Source organism: Oryza glaberrima, chromosome 3 (assembly GCF_000147395.1).
Source record: "Oryza glaberrima chromosome 3, OglaRS2, whole genome shotgun sequence".
In the NCBI taxonomy this organism is placed as follows: Eukaryota; Viridiplantae; Streptophyta; class Magnoliopsida; order Poales; family Poaceae; genus Oryza; species Oryza glaberrima.
The window spans coordinates 19,749,503-19,769,386 of NC_068328.1; the positions used below are offsets into that span (position 1 = coordinate 19,749,503).

The window sequence follows — 19,884 nt, forward strand, 5'->3', positions numbered from 1 at the left end:
AAAGACATGCATCTTCTTTTTTAAAGGACTAGCCTTTGATAACTTATACTGTATCAACCTATTTTACTCAGCTTTCTGCCAACAATACTCTCTAACTTTCTCGATTTTTCTCCCCACTGCAATGCACGGGTATAATTGCTAGTATAATAATAAATACATAATTGAGTTAAAAGTTGTAAAATATAAGTTGAAAGATTCAAAAAACTGAGTAGAACAGTTTCATAATTTAAGTTGAAAGTTTTATATTTTAAATAAAATAATAAAAAGAGATGATTCAAAAGTTTTTAAATATGAGTTGAAAGTTTAAAATTTTAAGTTGAAAGCTTCACAAATTAGAATCGAGTTAGAAAGTTTCAAAGAATATTGAAATCGATGCATGTTTCCAATTTGGGTAGAGTTTTAGGGAGTTATGTTTTAAAAAAGTTTGAGTTAAAAGCTTTAAAATTTAAATCTATTCGAAACCACTCAAAGGAAACATAGAATTGCTAAGAAATAACCATATTCAGAGTCATTCACCTGCTGTCCTTGTATATTTGGAAGTGTTCGCTAGAAGTTGAAGTGACTCTAGCAGGTACAATAGCATACTATAAGCTAGCTATAAACATATTTTTAGGAGATAAGAGAAGAGAGAGAAGAGCAGTGGGCTACAGATTTACCAGCTGCAGCACGGACGCCAAGACGCAATGTGCGTTTGACAGGTGGGACCACATATTAATAGTGTAGTATACACTGGTGGAGAAGTGGTTTTTACTCCCGGTTGGTAGCCCCCTCGACGGCCGCCACCTGCAACGCGGCCACGCCGCAAGTAGGCTGTCGCCCGGCCCTCCACTAGCCCTCCGCTAGCCAGCCACGCCGCCGCCTCGTGCAGATCGAGAAGTGGAGAGGAGGGGGGAGGGGGAGGAGGAGAGGAAGAGATAGGGTGAGTAAGGAGAGGAGGAGAGGACTTAAAAGGAGAGGAGGAGATAGAACCGGAAGGAAGATCCTCGATCCGATCCGCTCCCATGCCTCGATCTCCGAGCATGCCGATCTTTTTTCCCGGTTGGTGTTATCAACTGACACTACAAATTGATCTTTAGTACCGGTTGGTAACACCAACCGGGACTAAAGAAAATATAGGGGTCTGACACCGCCTGTCCTCTTTTGAACCACGACTAAAAATGAAAAGTACCCTTGAGCTTTTCAATACAACCGGTACTATTGTGAAATTTGGCTGACTAACCAAAGATGGTTTTTCCAGTAGTGATATGTTTCTAAATAATGGCTATTAAATTAACTATAGATGATTTGGAGCAGTAGTTGCCTATCCTACTAAACTTGCTCCAAATCATCTATAACCAATGTAATGGCTAATTCATACAATAGTTGCTTACTATACTATTAATACCTGGTCCCACCAGTCATACACACATTACGTCTTGTTGTCCGTGCTGCAGCTGGCTATAGATTTGTAGCCCCGCTGCTTTTCTCTCTTTTACTTTTCTCTCTATAAAATATATTTATAGCTTGCTTATAGCCTATACCTGCTCTAATCTGGCCCGACGCGTATCGGAATCGGATACGATTCTGCCTCTGATTCACCTCCGTGTCGGATACTTTTATGATTCTCTACCCGTGCCATTAGAGCAAGGATAATAGTGGGCTATAAGTAAGCTATATGCTTATGTGGAAGAGAGAGATAAACAAAAGTGGGGAGTGTTGGCTCTCATGCAAGAGCTAACTGCACACAAACTCCAAGAAATATGCATTAAATTCATGGTGAGAGAAAGAGAGAGGATGAAGAAAATAAAGATAAACTTATAGCCAACGTACTATACATGTTAGCTTTAACATTGACTAATAATAATTAGTGAGCTCTACTATTAAACTTGCTCTTATATATTGGTGGAAACTGGGAAAGGTGGGCGGCACAGACATCATCGATTGCCAGTCATGGTTGGGTCGTCGTCGTCGTCCAAGCAAGATCGTGCCCTGCAGGCCAAAAACCTCGCCGAGAGGTGCTTCCTCGCTGGCGACGTAGCTGGAGCGAAGCGATGGTGTCAGAACGCGCTGAAGCTGGACCCGGACCTCCCCGGCGTCGCGCAGGCCGCGGCCGCCTACAACGTGCACTCCGCCGCGGCGCTCAAGGCCATCGGGGTCGCCGGCTGCGGGCCCGACTGGTACGCCATGCTCGGCCTGCCCCAGCCGCGCTCCGACCTGGTCACCCACCACGACGCCGTCAAGAAGCAGTACCAGAAGCTGTGCCTCCTGGTGCACCCCGACAAGAACACCTCCGCCGCCGCCGACGGCGCGTTCAAGCTCGTCCAGACAGCCTGGGACGTGCTGTCGACCAGGCATCCCCCGCCGGGGGCCACCGCCGCCGCCGCCTCGGCGTGTACGCGTCCGATGCGGGCAGAAGACCTGTTTCGTACCAAGCCTACAGCCGCCGCGCCGGCGACGCCACCGGCGGCCAAGAGGCCTCCTGAACCGCCACCGAAGACGACGCAGAGGCAACAACCACCAGGTCCTCCGCCAAAGCCGCAACCGAGCGCACCGAAGCGACCTCAGGTCGTCCAGATGCGTCGGCCTGCTCCGGCAAAACAACAGCGGCCGACGATTCTGCCGCCGCCACCGGTAGTGAAGCGACCATCACCGACCAGGGGAAAATGCCAGTATTGCGGCGCGGCAATCTCCAAATCTTTCCGCTGCATGAGCTGCCACCGGAGCCCAATGGACAACAAGCCGGGCTATTCCGACAATGACGAATACGACGACTATTACGCCAAAAAAAATATGGAATACGATGACTACTACTACCACGACGACAGATGAAATCTGACGATGAGTACAGCAGGGTTACGAGTATCATATATGATGAGTAGAAAATTAGGTATGTGGCTCAAGATTTCAATTCCTGGGCTTATTTATTGTGCCTTTAATTAGATTTTTTACTCTTCTTTCTCCAAAGAGTACTTTTGAACCGAATTCTTTCTCGGAAGAGTTTCATATTACAACTTCCAGTATCACCATTGTAATTGTCCCCGTTGTAAAGATTTTTTTTTTCTTATGACAGGCCTGGTAAGTAAGATACAGTCAGCCTAAAAGTTATTTCATATACATGAAATCCTCGTGAAATCTTTACCTATTATAATAAATAGAGATGATTCTCACTACACCGGATCACCCTACATGTGACGGTGACATTTGACGGTTATGGCCTTGGTCACTGAATAAAGATCGCTGGTGACTCCAATCACCTTTGACGGGTGGCAGACCATCAGAAATGAGCATCACCTCTGACGGTCCTGCACTTTCTGGGCCGTCACAGGCGAGGGCCCCCCTCAAGCCACGCATGGTTGCAACCCATCACAGGTGACACATCTTTGACGGGTCCGAAGTTGATGGCCCATCACAGATGATCACATGTATGTATCTGCATTGAAGCCTATCACAAGTGACTCACCTTTGACGGATTGATTTAGCTAGCCATCACAGCTGATGCCAACTGTGACGGCCTTTGCTTACGACCCGTCAGTGATGAGCTAATTTTGAAAATAAATTAATTTCAAAATATTGGCTAGCCTCAGGATTTGCTAGCCACGCCCTCTGAAAAAATAGAACCATCACAGAATCCCGCAATAATACATGTTTCTAATCTTAGCACATCATTCAAAAATAACATCACACACATGCATTCCAAGTTCTCACAAGAATTTCATAGACATTCACACATTCCCACTGCCACAAACTTACACAATTTCGGTGCTTGCACATGAAACAACAAACTTACCAAAGTTTCTTGTATCCTATTCCTTTTGAACCTCCACGATGAGCTGTCATTTTAAAAAAGGGAGAAACAATTGAACGGTACAAAGTAATTCGTAGTTGATCAAAATTTGATGACAATTTGGCAAACTACCATAGTTATTGTGTTGATTTTCTAAAAGAAACTAAGTACAAAGAGATCGTATTAAACTACTCTTGATGGACCAATTTCGACCGTCAATATAACTAAAATAAAGGAGAACTAGCTATGCTTGCAATGCATATTTGTTTTAGAATAACTTATTTCGACTTGTACTTGAAGTCTATCTGTCTGTGGATAAAGAGATACAATATGGAGGAGAACCGACAGCAAAACACTCAAACAATCAATTAGACACTGTCTATCAGACTTATGGATAAATGGGCCAAAAACTCAAAATTGACACGATCAAAAAGTCCCATAATTCACAATTCTAAGTCTAGAAGTGGAAGAGGAGACGGCCGCCGAGTACTGGGATGGTTGGCCTAGCCCAGGGTTCGGCCGAACCAGTCCCAGCGCCGTTCGATCCAGGCATTTGATCAGACGGTGGGAATTCACTCGCAATGGCGGTTGGAGGGTATTACCGACCTTTCCAACCGCCACAACCATCATTCTTCAGCTATAAAAGGCCCTCACCACCTCCACTACTTCACACACTCAAACAAGCTCAAGATATCTCTTCTACACTTTAGTTTAGTATTCTAGTGTTAAGTGGATTAGAATAGAATAGCCCTCGTAGTGCTCGGAGTCTTCGGAGGAATTTCGGTATGGCTTTAGTAGTTTTCCTTCTTTCTTTTGTAAGACTTTCGGAATTAATGAAATACTATTCTTTATATACTTTTGATACTTTAGTATATCTGAGTAACGTCTTTACTTTATATCTGCATCGATACAGTCGTATAGTTAACCCACCAGAGAGATGCAGTGGTGTGAGTTTAATGTTCGATTACTCGGTTACTCTATGTCATCTCGGGGGATGTAGAGTAGTATTTAATAATATATATGTGGTGTCTAGATTATTAAGTATCATTATATGGGCATATATGCTACGGGTCAGTCGAGGTGGGCCTCTAAAGCATCTAGGCCCCCGTAGTTAGTTTTGGTAATTAATGACAAGCGCAAATTGTGGACTAACCGTTCTATCAAGTTATATGTTTTGAGTTAGGTTCACATCATGTGTGCACATGGATGATTATCGATGGATTAAAATTTGATGTCGCAAAGCAAAGGAAAAGAAGATGGTAAACTAGTGTTTTAATTTCAAATTGATCGAGGTGTAGGGCGATCAAATTTGCTAGCTTATTTTTAGTTTCACTGTACTATCAAGGGGGGAAATGACCTAGCAAAGAGATTATTTAAATTGCCACATTAGGTCATTGCATTTAGACTCACAAGCATTTGCTTTCATTTATTGAGCTAGCGTGGCACTTGGTCATCTTCGAGCCAGGTCATCGCTTGTTACTCTTGGAGGTTTCCGCCTCCTAGACAGCTTTTGGAGGAGTTGCCCGGTGGCCTCTTCTAGAAGATTGTGGAGGAGGTCCGGTGCCGGTTGTAAGTGGTATGGAGTTCACCATCTTCGGAGTGAAGGAAGAACTACCCCGAGTGATCGAGGCTTGGGTAGTCCTCACCGTAGGCCGGCTCCCGCCTTGCCTACCCCTTGATGAAGGGGGCGTGCAGTGGCTTCCTGGTTGAGCGGTGGAGTTGGGCTCGCCTCAACAGGGAGTAGGAAACCGGCGAGTTTCAAAACCTCGGTGAAAAATCTCTTGTCTCCTTGTCTCATTTATTTGTTGCATTTACATTTGTGCAATTTACATTCCTAGAGACATACTTGAGATCATATCACCCTAGGATTGCTAAACATTGACTTAGGAGTGTAATTTACTTTCCTAGAGATATAATAGAGCCACTATCACCCTAGGTTTGCAAAACATAACTTAGTTGCTTTGTTAGACTTGACCCTCACCGAGCCTAGCAACTTAGGTTAGTTTTGATTAGGTGTCATTTAGTTTTTAAATCGCCTATTCACCCCCCTCTAGTCGACATCTCGATCCTACAAGTGGTATCAGAGCTTGGTCTCTCTTGATTGGGCTTCACCGCCTAGAGAGAAGATGCCGAACGAGATGAACCATGTAGGGAAGGTTCCCATGTTCAATGGAACAAACTACTCCAATTGGAAAATTAGAATGTCTACTCACCTCAAAGCTATGAGCTTCCATATTTTGAGTATTGCGGATGTAGGCTTTGCTATCACCGGCATGCTCTTGACGGAGATTGATCACCGCAACCTCCAACTCAATGCGTTGTTCAACTCTTTGAGCCAAGAGGAGTTCCATAGAGTGAGCAACCTTGAGACCGCATATGAGATTTGAAACAAGTTGGCGGAGATCCATGAGGGCACAAGTGAGTACAACGATGCCAAGTTTCATTTCCTCAAGATCCAATGTGAGACATTCTCCATGTTGCCTCATGAGAGTGTGAATGACATGTATGGGAGGCTCAATGTCATTGTGAATGATCTCAAGGGGCTTGGGGCAACCTACACCGATCTTGAGGTTGCCCAAAAGCATAGAAGGAGAGCTTCGCCTCATCTGGGTCTGAAGAAGAAGGTGATGATGATGCAAGCTCCAAGAAGAAGAAGATGGCCGTTGTTGCTAGCAAGGAGGTGTCGCGTCCCAAATCGACCCTAAAATACATCCTCTAAATTATGCCTAGAATAATTAAAATGCTTGTGAAAACCTTCAAAAATTAAAATGTGCAAAGTTAAAAGTCAAATAGGGCTTGGAGGATTTTTGTATATTTCCTAAAAGCCTAAAATGTGTAAATAAATTTTAGTGGAATTTTCAGAGCACAAATAATAATTATTAAGAAATAAACAAAGTTAAAAAGGTTTTATAAAAAGAAAACCCTAAAAATCACCCTCTCCCCTCTAATGGGCCGAATTCGGCCCATCTCCCTCCCCCTCTCTCCTCTCCCCCGCGGCCCACTCGGCCCTCCCCGCGTGCGCGTCGCTGACTGGCGGGCCCGCCCGCCACCCTCGCTGACGGGTGGGGCCCACCCGTCATCCCCTTCCTCCCGCCGCTCCCGCCGCCTCCCCCGCGCCCTAGCGCCGCCGCCGCCGCGAATCCCGCCGCCTCCCGCCGTCCCCGCATGCTATAAAGTGGGGGGAATCACTCCCCGTGATCCCCTCTCCCTTTCCCCCCATTTTTCCCTCTCTCTCTCGCGTTCAAACGGGCGGATTTGCCCCCGCAAATCTCGCCGGCGCCATTGATGGCGGCCGGACCTCTCGCGCCGGTTTCCTTCCCCTCCGGCCGCCCTCTCTCACTCCCAACCCTATATAAACCCTCCCCGAGCTCCCCACCACCGTTTCCGCCACTCACCGCCCTCTCTCCTCGCCGGAATCGAGCTCGCGCCGTCGCTCTCTCTCTCCGCCGTCGCCGCCGAGCTCCGGTCCACCGCCGTCGTCGCCCCGGACCACCTCCCACCTCGGCGGCGCCTCCTTCGGCCTCGCCGCATCCTCGCCGACCTCGTCCACCCCTCCGTTTCGCTCGCCGACCGCCGGAGCGCCGTCGACCCTGTCCACCCGAGCCGCGCCGCTGCCTTCCTCCGCTCCGGTTGCCGTTTCCGTCGTCGTCGTCGACCCGGGGTGAGCCACGGACCGCCGCTTCGTTTCCCCCTTTCCCTCCCCTCTCTCAGCCGCCGCTCCGCCATGCCTATGGCCGCCGCCGGCGACCATAGGGGCGCAGGCGCGCCGCCTCCCGCCGGCCGCGCCGACGTGGCCGCCTCCGGGCGCGCCTAGCGGCTCCCGCGTGGGGCCCGGCCGTCAGCCGCCCGCGCCCTCGGGTGCGGCTGACGCGTGGGGCCCACGGCGCCGGCCGGTGTGAGCCGGGTGCACCCGGTCCACCGTGGACCGTGAGGCTGCCGCGTGGGTCCCACTCCCGTGGACCCGGTCCGCGCGCCCTCTCTCCCGGTTGACGCAATAAATATATTTTTAAATTAAAATTTAAATGAAGAAATTCGTAAATATTCATTTAAAGAGCATATAAACTTCAAATGGCCATAACTTGGCCATTTGAACTTGGAATTGGACCGTTCAAGTCTCTAATTTTTCCTTAAGAAGTCAAGAACCCATTTTTGTGCTTTGTTCCTGCTTGTTATATGGAGTTTATTAGAGTAAAAGCCCTTTTATTTTCCGTTGGTCGTGTAGACGCTGCAGCTTCGGAAGATCCGCTCTTCGTGGAGGTTGAAGCCGACGTTTGGGAAAGCGAGCAAGGCAAGTCACATCGTCCTTGAACATATTGAATCCCAGTTTATAAAGTTATTTTGATTTAAATTATTGCATTACCGCTTTATTTAAAATTCCCGCGTTATCACTGTTTTATTTAGCCATGCCTATTTACCTTTGTTATGAACTTATTATTGTTATTGTTATTATTACTTTGTTCACCCTAGGATAAACAAAACCCCAACTAGTGGACATTTTATTCATGGTTCCACCAGTATGAAGTTAGGTAGATGCTTCGCTGTTTAATAGGACAACATAGGGTGGTTTTATAACTCTAGACTTTGGGAATATTCATATCACTTGGACACCATGGAATGGTTGGATTATTGTGGAATTGGATTCACACCTCTCCCTCTATTCAAAACCCTCAAAATGGTTTTAGGCTGGGCTCGGGGTGCATGGTTTTGATGGTAGCACCTCGGCCATATAAGGACCGGTCTTCGGGCCTCTGTTGCAAAGCACTACCGTACTTCCACATGTCTAATGGGTAAGGCTTAGTTTGTGGCTCAGTCTGGTTATAAACAAAAGTACACGGATGGAGATGGACGAAGTCGGAGGTCGATGGACATCTCTAGGACAAATGAAGGCTACACGAGCTGCGGCCCGGTAGTCGAGATGTCATGGCACAGGACCGGTGTCCTGCTGCTAGGGGCTTAGTCCTGCCTACCTGTCCCGGGGGTTCCGGCCGTAGGTGGGGTTGGGTCGGTACTCTTGTCTATGGCTAGGATGGGTTGGAAACTATGTCACGTCTCCCGTCCGTATACCGTGGTGGTATGTGGCACGTGGTTACACGTGAGGAAGATGTGTCTTGTGGGCAAAGATGTACACCTCTGATCAGAGTATAATCTATTCGAATAGCCACGCCCTCGGTTATGGGCAAGCCGAGCAATGTACCCAAGTTAGTGTTTTAATTCTTAAAACCTGCTTAACAACTAAAATGTGGAATGGTTGGCCTGGGTTGGCTTGGGACGAGCTGGGACCCAGGGTCGGGTTGCCAGTTCGGTCTGAATCATCGTAGGCCTTGGGTTAAGGCAGGTTCGTGTGGGTTCACGGCCTTGATTAATAATATTGTACAGCTCTAGAATCGTGTTTACAAAATAGCTTTGAGCAACTAAGTGTCTTTTAATGCTGCTTATTGCAAACCCTAACCCCCCCTATATTATAACTCCATTGTACTCCTTTGCATTTATTCTGCACTTATGGGTGTGTCTTGTTGAGTACGGTGGTTGTACTCAGTCTTGCTCAATTTTCTCCCAAACCCAGAAGAGGAGCCCCTGGATGATGAAGGCTTTGGTGTTTAGCTCGTGCCTGCCGTCAAGCGCCTGTGGTCGTCGCCCTAGTCTTCCGCTGTTTCCCGTTTGTCTTTGTGTGTGCTGGGCCTTCGCCGCCCATGTAATAAATTAACTATTCACGCTTCCGGTTGATAAACTCTAAAATGTATCAACTTCTGGTGTACCTTGCCTCCTGGGACAGGGAATAATACACGCACGTAAGGAACGCCCGTTGGGTTGTTTCCGGTCGTGACAAGTTGGTATCAGAGCCCCCTTGACCCTAGGATGAGCCTTAGATCCCAAGCCTTAGCAATATTTTCGGAATAAAAAAATCCTCTCTTATTTGTGAAAATCCTTTAGTCTCTCTCTGTCTTGCTGCTTCATTTATCATCTAAAGCTGATCTCTAAAATATTTTCTCTCTTTTGTCCTTGCTTGTAGATGGCCGGCAGCATGAACCGTCGTGGCCTGGACCTGACCGGCTTTGTTCTGGAGCTGCGGGGCATGTGCGTTGTCCTGGGATATCCGCATGGAGTGGACTACCAGGGCAAGCAGCTCCCGGAGCAGGAGGGCGACGATGCAGAGCCCCACGCTGCTTGGGAGGTCACTGCAGTGATCCTCACTGGCTCTCCCGAGAGGACTTCGTTGGCAGTCACCGCGGGAGGAGATTCCTTCTCCGCCGCTTGCCAGAACGCCGCACTCCTCGCCATCGGCACTCTTCACCAGCGCTACCCGGACGAGTTGCAGCACTCGCCCTACCGCTACCACCCTCGTCGCGGAGGAGCCCGCGACTACGCCACCTTCCGGGATGCTAGCTCGGAGGATGACGCTACCATCATGCACCTGGCGCGCATGGTGGAGGCGTACGACGCGGCTCGTATCGACTTCCATCATATGGTGCGCCGTGGGATGGTCAAGAACAACATGAAGATCCTGGAGCTGCGTCAGGAGAATCTGCAGCTGAAGAAGGACCTAGACGCGCTGGAGGCGCAGCTGTGTCAGCTCAAGGTCGCCCAGGGAGAGGTCTGCCGTCCCAAGCGCCACCGCGTCTGCCGCAGCCAGAAGATCACCGCCCGCAAGAGCACCTCCAGGCCTGAGCTGGTTCGTCAGTCCTTGGCGTGGACCTGCTTCGTAGAGACCCCTCGTGCCGAGCCCGCGCCCTTGGTTCCTCAGGAGGAGGAAGCCTCCGGCGTTGGTAGCACGGAGGATGCGCTGCTGCTCACCTTCCGCCCTGGCCCGTCGCAGAAGTAGACAAGTAGTTAGTAGGCTTGCGCGTGTGTTTTTCTCGTTTGTTTTTCTGCTAGAGTCGTGTGGGGCATGGTTATACCGGTGTGTGGTATAACTATGTCGGAGCCTGTCTTTATTTTCATTTGCTTAAGCAACTTGAACCTTAATGAACCCATTTCAATAGCAGTAATAAATTCAAGAATTATGGTAGTCATGGGTGATTAGTTTTAATAGTCTGTTCTCTCTCTTGGCTGGTTCTGTATGGGATATTTCAGATGGTGACAACTAGGAGAAGTGCTGCTACCGGTGATGGCAACCAACCTGAAGGCAGCAACCACAACAACCATGGCAGCCCACCTCCCCCTCCTCCCCCGCCTCCACCACCACCACCAGACACCAACACCCTCCTCACCCAAATCCTTGCCCAGCAGGCCAACATGATGGCGGCTTTCCTCCACCACATCCAAAATCCACCACAGCATAATGCTCCACCTCCACCACCACCCCCGCAGCATTCTAAGCTCGCCGAGTTCCTTCGCATCCGCCCGCCTACCTTCTCCAGCTCCAATAACCCCGTGGATGCCTTGGATTGGTTGCATGCCGTGGGGAAGAAGTTAGACACCGTGCAGTGCAACGATGAGGAGAAAGTCATCTTTGCCGCTCACCAACTGCAGGGGCCCGCATCTCTATGGTGGGACCACTTCCAGGCTACACAGCCAGAGGGGCAGCCTATTACTTGGGCCCGATTCACCGCCGCTTTCCGGAGGACCCATGTGCCCGTCGGAGTTATGGCCCTTAAGAAAAGGGAATTCCGGGAGTTGAAGCAAGGCAACCACTCCGTGATGGAGTATTTGCATGAGTTTAACAACTTGGCCCGGTACGCTCCGGAGGATGTTCGGGAAGATGAGGAAAAGCAGGAGAAGTTCTTGGCGGGAATGGACCCTGAGCTATCGGTGCGTCTCGTTTCCGGGGACTATCCGGATTTCCAACGTCTGGTCGACAAGAGCATCCGCTTGGAAGCCAAGCACAAGGAACTGGAGTCGCACAAGCGTCGCTTGGCGAATTTCCGCAATCAACAGGGGGCTAACCAAAGGGTCCGCTACACCAATCCCTATCCAGGGGGATCCTCCTCGCAGCAGCAGCAGCAGCAGCAACCACGCTCCGCGCCCCGACCTCAATTCGTGGTGCGCGTCCCACAGCTGCAGCAACAGCAGAGTCAGCAAGGTACCCGTGCACCCCGTCCTCCTGCGCCCGTTGTGCAGCCTGGTCAAGGCCGCAGAGACGTTCAAGGTCAGCAGCGTCTGTGCTTCAACTGCTTCGAGCCCGGGCACTTTGCGGATAAATGCCCAAAGCCGCGGCGCCAGCAAGGCCAAGCTCCTCCCCGCCCCAACAACGGTGGTAAGGACGTCGCTCGGGGTCGTGTGAACCACGTGACTGCCGAGGATGTGCTGACGACTCCGGACGTCATCGTTGATACGTTCCTCATTCATTCCATTCCTGCTACCATTTTGTTCGACTCTGGAGCTTCCCACTCGTTTATATCTGTGCCTTTCGTGGGAAGAAATCAACTGGGGGCAGAACGGCTTAGAAACCCTCTGCTCATCACCACCCCTGGAGGGGATATGACAGCAAAGTATTATAGCCCAGCCGTTCCTATAGAAATCCAGGGAATCCCTTTTCCCTCGGATTTGATTCTTCTGGACACCAAGAACTTGGATGTGATCCTTGGGATGAATTGGTTGGCTCAATTCCAAGGTGTAGTGGATTGCGCAAGGCGCACTGTCACTCTGTACCGAGGGCCGGAACAACCAATTGTGTTCTTTGCACCCCCAACCTCTGTTGGCAGTTCGGAACTTCATCAGATAGGACTGTCAGAAATCCCCATCGTCAGTGAATTCGGTGACGTGTTTCCGGAAGAACTACCCGGTATGCCGCCCAAGCGGGAGATCGAGTTCCGGATAGATCTTGCTCCAGGAACAACTCCTCTGTAGAAGCGGCCCTACCGTATGGCCGCGAATGAACTTGCCGAAGTCAAGAAGCAAGTGGAAGAGCTGAAGGAAAAGGGGTATATTCGGCCGAGCACTTCCCCCTAGGGTGCTCCCGTGATTTTTGTGGAAAAGAAGGACAAGACAAAGAGGATGTGTGTTGACTACAGAGCTCTCAATGAAGTCACTATCAAAAACAAGTACCCTCTTCCTCGGATCGATGATCTGTTCGACCAGCTCAAAGGTGCCACCGTCTTTTCTAAAATCGATCTTCGCTCCGGATATCACCAATTGCATATTCGTGAAGAAGATATCCCGAAGACCGCATTCACCACGCGATATGGGCTGTATGAATTCACGGTGATGTCGTTCGGTCTAACCAATGCTCCTGCCTTCTTCATGAACTTAATGAACAAAGTGTTCATGGAATACTTGGATAAGTTTGTCGTGGTCTTCATCGACGACATCCTGGTGTACTCGCAATCAGAGGAAGACCATCAGCAGCATCTCCGTCTGGTGTTGGGAAAACTGCGGGAACATCAATTGTATGCCAAGCTTAGCAAGTGTGAGTTCTGGTTGTCCGAAGTCAAGTTCTTAGGGCACGTGATATCTGCTAAAGGAGTTGCTGTGGACCCCGAAACGGTGACCGCCGTCACCGATTGGAAGCAACCCAAGACGGTCACTCAAGTCCGCAGCTTTTTGGGTTTGGCCGGGTACTACCGGAGGTTCATCGAGAACTTCTCCAAAATCGCTCGACCCATGACACAATTGTTGAAGAAAGAAGAAAAATTTGTGTGGAGTCTGCAGTGTGAGAAAGCATTCCAAACTCTCAAAGAGAAGCTGGTTTCCTCGCCAGTATTAACTCTACCGGATACTCGTAAGGACTTCCTGGTGTACTGTGACGCTTCGCGCCAAGGTTTGGGGTGCGTATTAATGCAGGAAGGTCATGTGGTAGCCTATGCCTCACGCCAGCTGCGGCCTCATGAAGGCAACTACCCTACCCATGATTTGGAATTGGCCGCTGTGGTTCATGCTCTAAAGATCTAGCGGCACTACCTCATTGGAAATCGCTGTGAAATATATACTGACCATAAGAGTTTGAAATACATCTTCACTCAGTCGGATCTGAATCTTCGGCAGAGGAGATGGTTAGAACTCATCAAGGATTATGATGTGGGGATCCACTATCATCCTGGCAAGGCCAACGTAGTCGCCGACGCTCTAAGTCGAAAAAGCCATTGCAACACTCTTGGCGTCCGTGGCATTCCACCGGAACTTAATCAACAGTTGGAAGTCCTGAACCTAAGCATAGTTGGTCGTGGATTCTTGGCCACATTGGAAGCCAAGCCTACCTTGCTCGATCAAATCCGCGAGGCTCAGAAGAATGATCCGGATATGCATGGGCTCCTCAAGAATATGAAACAGGGTAAAGCCGCTGGTTTCACAGAGGATGAACACGGAACCCTATGGAATGGAAATCGGGTATGCGTTCCAGACGTCAGGGAACTTAAACAGTTGATACTTCAGGAAGCTCACGAAAGTCCCTATTCCATCCATCCTGGCAGCACGAAGATGTACTTGGACTTGAAAGAGAAATATTGGTGGGTTAGTATGAAGCGGGAAATCGCAGAGTTCGTGGCCCTTTGTGATGTGTGCCAGCGTGTCAAAGCCGAGCACCAACGACCAGCCGGACTTCTCCAACCTCTACAAGTGCCAGAATGGAAATGGGATGAAATTGGGATGGATTTTATCACCGGACTTCCAAAAACCAAAGGCGGATATGATTCTATATGGGTAGTCGTGGATCGACTAACCAAGGTAGCACGGTTCATTCCCGTAAAGACCACCTATGGAGGGAACAAACTAGCTGAACTCTACTTCGCTAGGATCGTAAGTCTGCATGGCGTCCCCAAGAAAATTGTATCTGATCGGGGAAGCCAGTTCACCTCTCATTTCTGGAAGAAACTCCAAGAAGAGTTGGGAACCCGATTAAATTTCAGCACCGCGTACCACCCGCAGACAGATGGGCAGACCGAGCGTCTGAACCAGATCCTCGAAGATATGCTTCGCGCATGTGTCCTAGATTTTGGGAAGACATGGGATAAGAGTCTCCCCTACGCCGAGTTCTCCTGTAATAACAGCTACCAAGCCAGCATACAGATGGCACCATACGAAGCGTTGTATGGCCGCAAATGCAGGACACCACTATTGTGGGACCAAGTTGGGGAAAGCTAAGTATTCGGGACCGATATCTTGAGAGAAGCTGAAGCGAAGGTCAGGACCATTCGGGAAAACCTAAAGGTGGCACAGTCTCGGCAGAAGAGTTATGCAGACAACCGACGCCGTGACCTGGAATTCGCAGTGGATGACTTTGTGTATCTCCGGGTAACGCCGTTGCGGGGTGTACACAGGTTTCAAGCGAAAGGGAAGCTCGCTCCTCGGTTCGTGGGTCCTTTCCGCATCATTGCTCGACGCGGAGAAGTTGCTTACCAATTGGAGCTGCCCGTTTCCTTGGGCAACGTGCATGATGTGTTCCATGTGTCGCAACTCAAGAAATGTCTTCGAGTGCCGACCGAGCAGGCTGACATAGAGCAGATTGAAGTTCGCGAAGACTTGACCTACGTGGAGAGACCAGTGAAAATCCTGGACACCATGGAGCGCAGGACCAGGAACCGGGTAATCCGTTTTTGCAAGGTCCAATGGAGCAACCACGCCGAGGAAGAAGCTACCTGGGAGCGTGAAGACGAGCTGAAGGCAGCCCATCCAGATCTCTTCGCCAGTTCTTCCGAATCTCGGGGTCGAGATTACGTTTAAGGGGGGTAGGTTTGTCGCGTCCCAAATCGACCCTAAAATACATCCTCTAAATTATGCCTAGAATAATTAAAATGCTTGTGAAAGCCTTCAAAAATTAAAATGTGCAAAGTTAAAAGTCAAATAGGGCTTGGAGGATTTTTGTATATTTCCTAAAAGCCTAAAATGTGTAAATAAATTTTAGTGGAATTTTCAGAGCACAAATAATAATTATTAAGAAATAAACAAAGTTAAAAAGGTTTTATAAAAAGAAAACCCTAAAAATCACCCTCTCCCCTCTAATGGGCCGAATTCGGCCCATCTCCCTCCCCCTCTCTCCTCTCCCCCGCGGCCCACTCGGCCCTCCCCGCGTGCGCGTCGCTGACGGGCGGGCCCGCCCGCCACCCTCGCTGACGGGTGGGGCCCACCCGTCATCCCCTTCCTCCCGCCGCTCCCGCCGCCTCCCCCGCGCCCTAGCGCCGCCGCCGCCGCGAATCCCGCCGCCTCCCGCCGTCCCCGCATGCAATAAAGTGGGGGGAATCACTCCCCGTGATCCCCTCTCCCTTTCCCCCCATTTTTCCCTCTTTCTCTCGCGTTCAAACGGGCGGATTTGCCCCCGCAAATCTCGCCGTCGCCATTGATGGCGGCCGGACCTCTCGCGCCGGTTTCCTTCCCCTCCGGCCGCCCTCTCTCACTCCCAACCCTATATAAACCCTCCCCGAGCTCCCCACCACCGTTTCCGCCACTCACCGCCCTCTCTCCTCGCCGGAATCGAGCTCGCGCCGTCGCTCTCTCTCTCCGCCGTCGCCGCCGAGCTCCGGTCCACCGCCGTCGTCGCCCCGGACCACCTCCCACCTCGGCGCCGCCTCCTTCAGCCTTGCCGCATCCTCGCCGACCTCGTCCACCCCTCCGTTTCGCTCGCCGACCGCCGGAGCGCCGTCGACCCCGTCCACCCGAGCCGCGCCGCCGCCTTCCTCCGCTCCGGTTGCCGTTTCCGTCGTCGCCGTCGACCCGGGGTGAGCCATGGACCGCCGCTTCGTTTCCCCCTTTCCCTCCCCTCTCCCGGCCGCCGCTCCGCCATGCCTATGGCCGCCACCGGCGACCATAGGGGCGCGGGCGCGCCGCCTCCCGCCGTCCGCGCCGACGTGGCCGCCTCCGGGCGCGCCTAGCGGCTCCCGCGTGGGGCCCGGCCGTCAGCCGCCCGCGCCCTCGGGTGCGGCTGACGCGTGGGGCCCACGGCGCCGGCCGGTGTGAGCCAGGTGCACCCGGTCCACCGTGGACCGTGAGGCTGCCGCGTGGGTCCCACTCCCGTGGACCCGGTCCGCGCGTCCTCTCTCCCGGCTGACGCAATAAATATATTTTTAAATTAAAATTTAAATGAAGAAATTCGTAAATATTCATTTAAAGAGCATATAAACTTCAAATGGCCATAACTTGGCCATTTGAACTCGGAATTGGACCGTTCAAGTCTCTAATTTTTCCTTAAGAAGTCAAGAACCCATTTTTGTGCTTTGTTCCTGCTTGTTATATGGAGTTTATTAGAGTAAAAGCCCTTTTATTTTCCGTTGGTCGTGTAGACGCTCCAGCTTCGGAAGATCCGCTCTTCGTAGAGGTTGAAGCCGACGTTTGGGAAAGCGAGCAAGGCAAGTCACATCATCCTTGAACATATTGAATCCTAGTTTATAAAGTTATTTTGATTTAAATTATTGCATTACCGCTTTATTTAAAATTCCCGCGTTATCACTGTTTTATTTAGCCATGCCTATTTACCTTTGTTATGAACTTATTATTATTATTGTTATTATTACCTTGTTCACCCTAGGATAAACAAAACCCCAACTAGTGGACATTTTATTCATGGTTCCACCAGTATGAAGTTAGGTAGATGCTTCGCTGTTTAATAGGACAACATAGGGTGGTTTTATAACTCTAGACTTTGGGAATATTCATATCACTTGGACACCATGGAATGGTTGGATTATTGTGGAATTGGATTCACACCTCTCCCTCTATTCAAAACCCTCAAAATGGTTTTAGGCTGGGCTCGGGGTGCATGGTTTTGATGGTAGCACCTCGGCCATATAAGGACCGGTCTTCGGGCCTCTGTTGCAAAGCACTACCGTACTTCCATATGTCTAATGGGTAAGGCTTAGTTTGTGGCTCAGTCTGGTTATAAACAAAAGTACACGGATGGAGATGGACGAAGTCGGGGGTCGATGGACATCTCTAGGACAAATGAAGGCTACACGAGCTGCGGCCCGGTAGTCGAGATGTCATGGCACAGGACCGGTGTCCTGCTGCTAGGGGCTCAGTCCTGCCTACCTGTCCCGGGGGTTCCGGCCGTAGGTGGGGTTGGGTCGGTACTCTTGTCTATGGCTAGGATGGGTTGGAAACTATGTCACGTCTCCCGTCCGTATACCGTGGTGGTATGTGGCACGTGGTTACACGTGAGGAAGATGTGTCTTGTGGGCAAAGATGTACACCTCTGGTTAGAGTATAATCTATTCGAATAGCCGCGCCCTCGGTTATGGGCAAGCTGAGCAATGTACCCAAGTTAGTGTTTTAATTCTTAAAACCTGCTTAACAACTAAAATGTGGAATGGTTGGCCTGGGTTGGCTTGGGACGAGCTGGGACCCAGGGTCGGGTTGCCAGTTCGGTCTGAATCATCGTAGGCCTTGGGTTAAGGCAGGTTCGTGTGGGTTCACGGCCTTGATTAATAATATTGTACAGCTCTAGAATCGTGTTTACAAAATAGCTTTGATCAACTAAGTGTCTTTTAATGCTGTTTACTGCAAACCCTAACCCCCCCTATATTATAACTCCATTGTACTCCTTTGCATTTATTCTGCACTTATGGGTGTGTCTTGTTGAGTACGGTGGTTGTACTCAGTCTTGCTCAATTTTCTCCCAAACCCAGAAGAGGAGCCCCTGGATGATGAAGGCTTTGGTGTTTAGCTCGTGCCTGCCGTCAAGCGCCTGTGGTCGTCACCCTAGTCTTCCGCTGTTTCCCGTTTGTCTTTGTGTGTACTGGGCCTTCGCCGCCCATGTAATAAATTAACTATTCACGCTTCCGGTTGATAAACTCTGAAATGTATCAACTTCTGGTGTACCTTGCCTCCTGGGACAGGGAATAATACACGCACGTAAGGAACTCCCGTTGGGTTGTTTCCGGTCGTGACAGGAGGCTCCATCACTCTTCGCTCCACTTTGTCTCATCACAAAGGGCTCTTCTAAGGTAACAACTCTCAGTAATAGTGTGAGTGATGTTGATTATGATGATGTTTCATATGATGAGCTTGTGAGTATGTTTGAGGAGCTCCATGCGTATAGTGAAAAGGAGATTGTCAAGTTCAACGCCCTAAAAAAGGATCATGCTTCTTTGGAGGTCTTGTATGAGGAGCTAAAGACTTCACATGAGAGACTCACCATTTCTTATGAGAAGCTTAAGTAAGCTCATCACAACCTCTTTTCCACTACTCAACATGGAACTCACATTGATGTTGGCATATCTTGTGACTTGCTTGATGATAGTGCTTCTTGTCATATTCCTCATGTTGCATCATCTAGCATTTCTACCTCTTGTGATGATCTTATTGATATGCCTAGCTCTAGCTCTAGCTCTTGTGTTTCTATTTGTGATACCTCACTTGTTGTTGAGAACGATGAGCTTAAGGAGCAAGTGGCCAAACTCAACAAGAGTTTGGAGAGGTGGTTCAAGGGTAAGAACACTCTTGACAAGATTTTGAGTGAGCAACGGTGCATCCTTAATAAGGAGAGAGTTGGATTCATTCCAAAGAAGGGTAAGAAACCTTTTCACCATGCCACTCGTTTTTTCAAGAGCAATGGTATGTATTGCTCCAAGTGTCGTGAGGTTGGGCATTTGGTGAATGATTGCCCCGTTAGTAAGCCTTCTAAGACATGCATGTTTGATTCTCATTATATGCTTAGAAAGGCTCATGATGGTAGTATTGCTGCTAGATATGTCAGTTCCCCTATACTTGGTGGTAAAAAGAATGCCATTTGGGTGCCCAAAGCTTTGGTTTCTAACCTCCAAGGACCCAAACAAGTTTGGGTACCTAAAAGAGCTTGATCTTCTTTTGTAGGTGAATTACCGCACCGGTGGGAGCCATTGAGTGCTTGATAGTGGATGCACTCAACACATGACCGGTGATAGGGCTATGTTCACCACATTTGAAGTAGGAGGGAGAGAACAAGAGAAAGTGACATTTGGAGACAATAGCAAAGGAAAGGTAATTGGGTTTGGTAAAATTGCTATCTCCAATGATTTGTTAATTGAAAATGTCTCTCTTGTTGAATCTCTAAGTTTCAATTTGCTTTCGGTTGCACAAATTTGTGATCTTGGCTTGTCATGTGCTTTCTTCTAGCTAGAGGTTATTGTTTCTACTCTTCATGACAAGTCTTGTGTTTTCAAAGGTTTTGGATATGGAAATCTTTATTTGGTTGATTTCAACTCTAGTGAAGCAAATTTGAAAACTTGTTTAGTTGCAAAAACTTCATTGGATTGGCTTTAGTATAGAAGGCTAGCCTA

General features: G+C 49.4%; 1 protein-coding gene across 1 annotated transcript; it reads left to right on the top strand.

Moving 5' to 3' along the window:
• Positions 1-1,770: 1,770 nt before the first annotated feature.
• On the top strand, positions 1,771-3,068 carry LOC127768416 (uncharacterized). The gene has a single exon (XM_052293997.1). It carries the CDS (start codon positions 1,930-1,932, stop codon positions 2,806-2,808), a length of 879 nt encoding a protein of 292 aa, XP_052149957.1. The 5' UTR covers positions 1,771-1,929; the 3' UTR covers positions 2,809-3,068.
• The last annotated feature ends 16,816 nt before the right edge of the window (positions 3,069-19,884 follow it).

What these genes read in the sequence shown, in the direction of transcription:
- LOC127768416 (XM_052293997.1), top strand. Translation starts at nt 1,930, where the DNA reads ATGGTTGGGTCGTCGTCGTCGTCCAAGCAAGATCGTGCCCTGCAGGCC.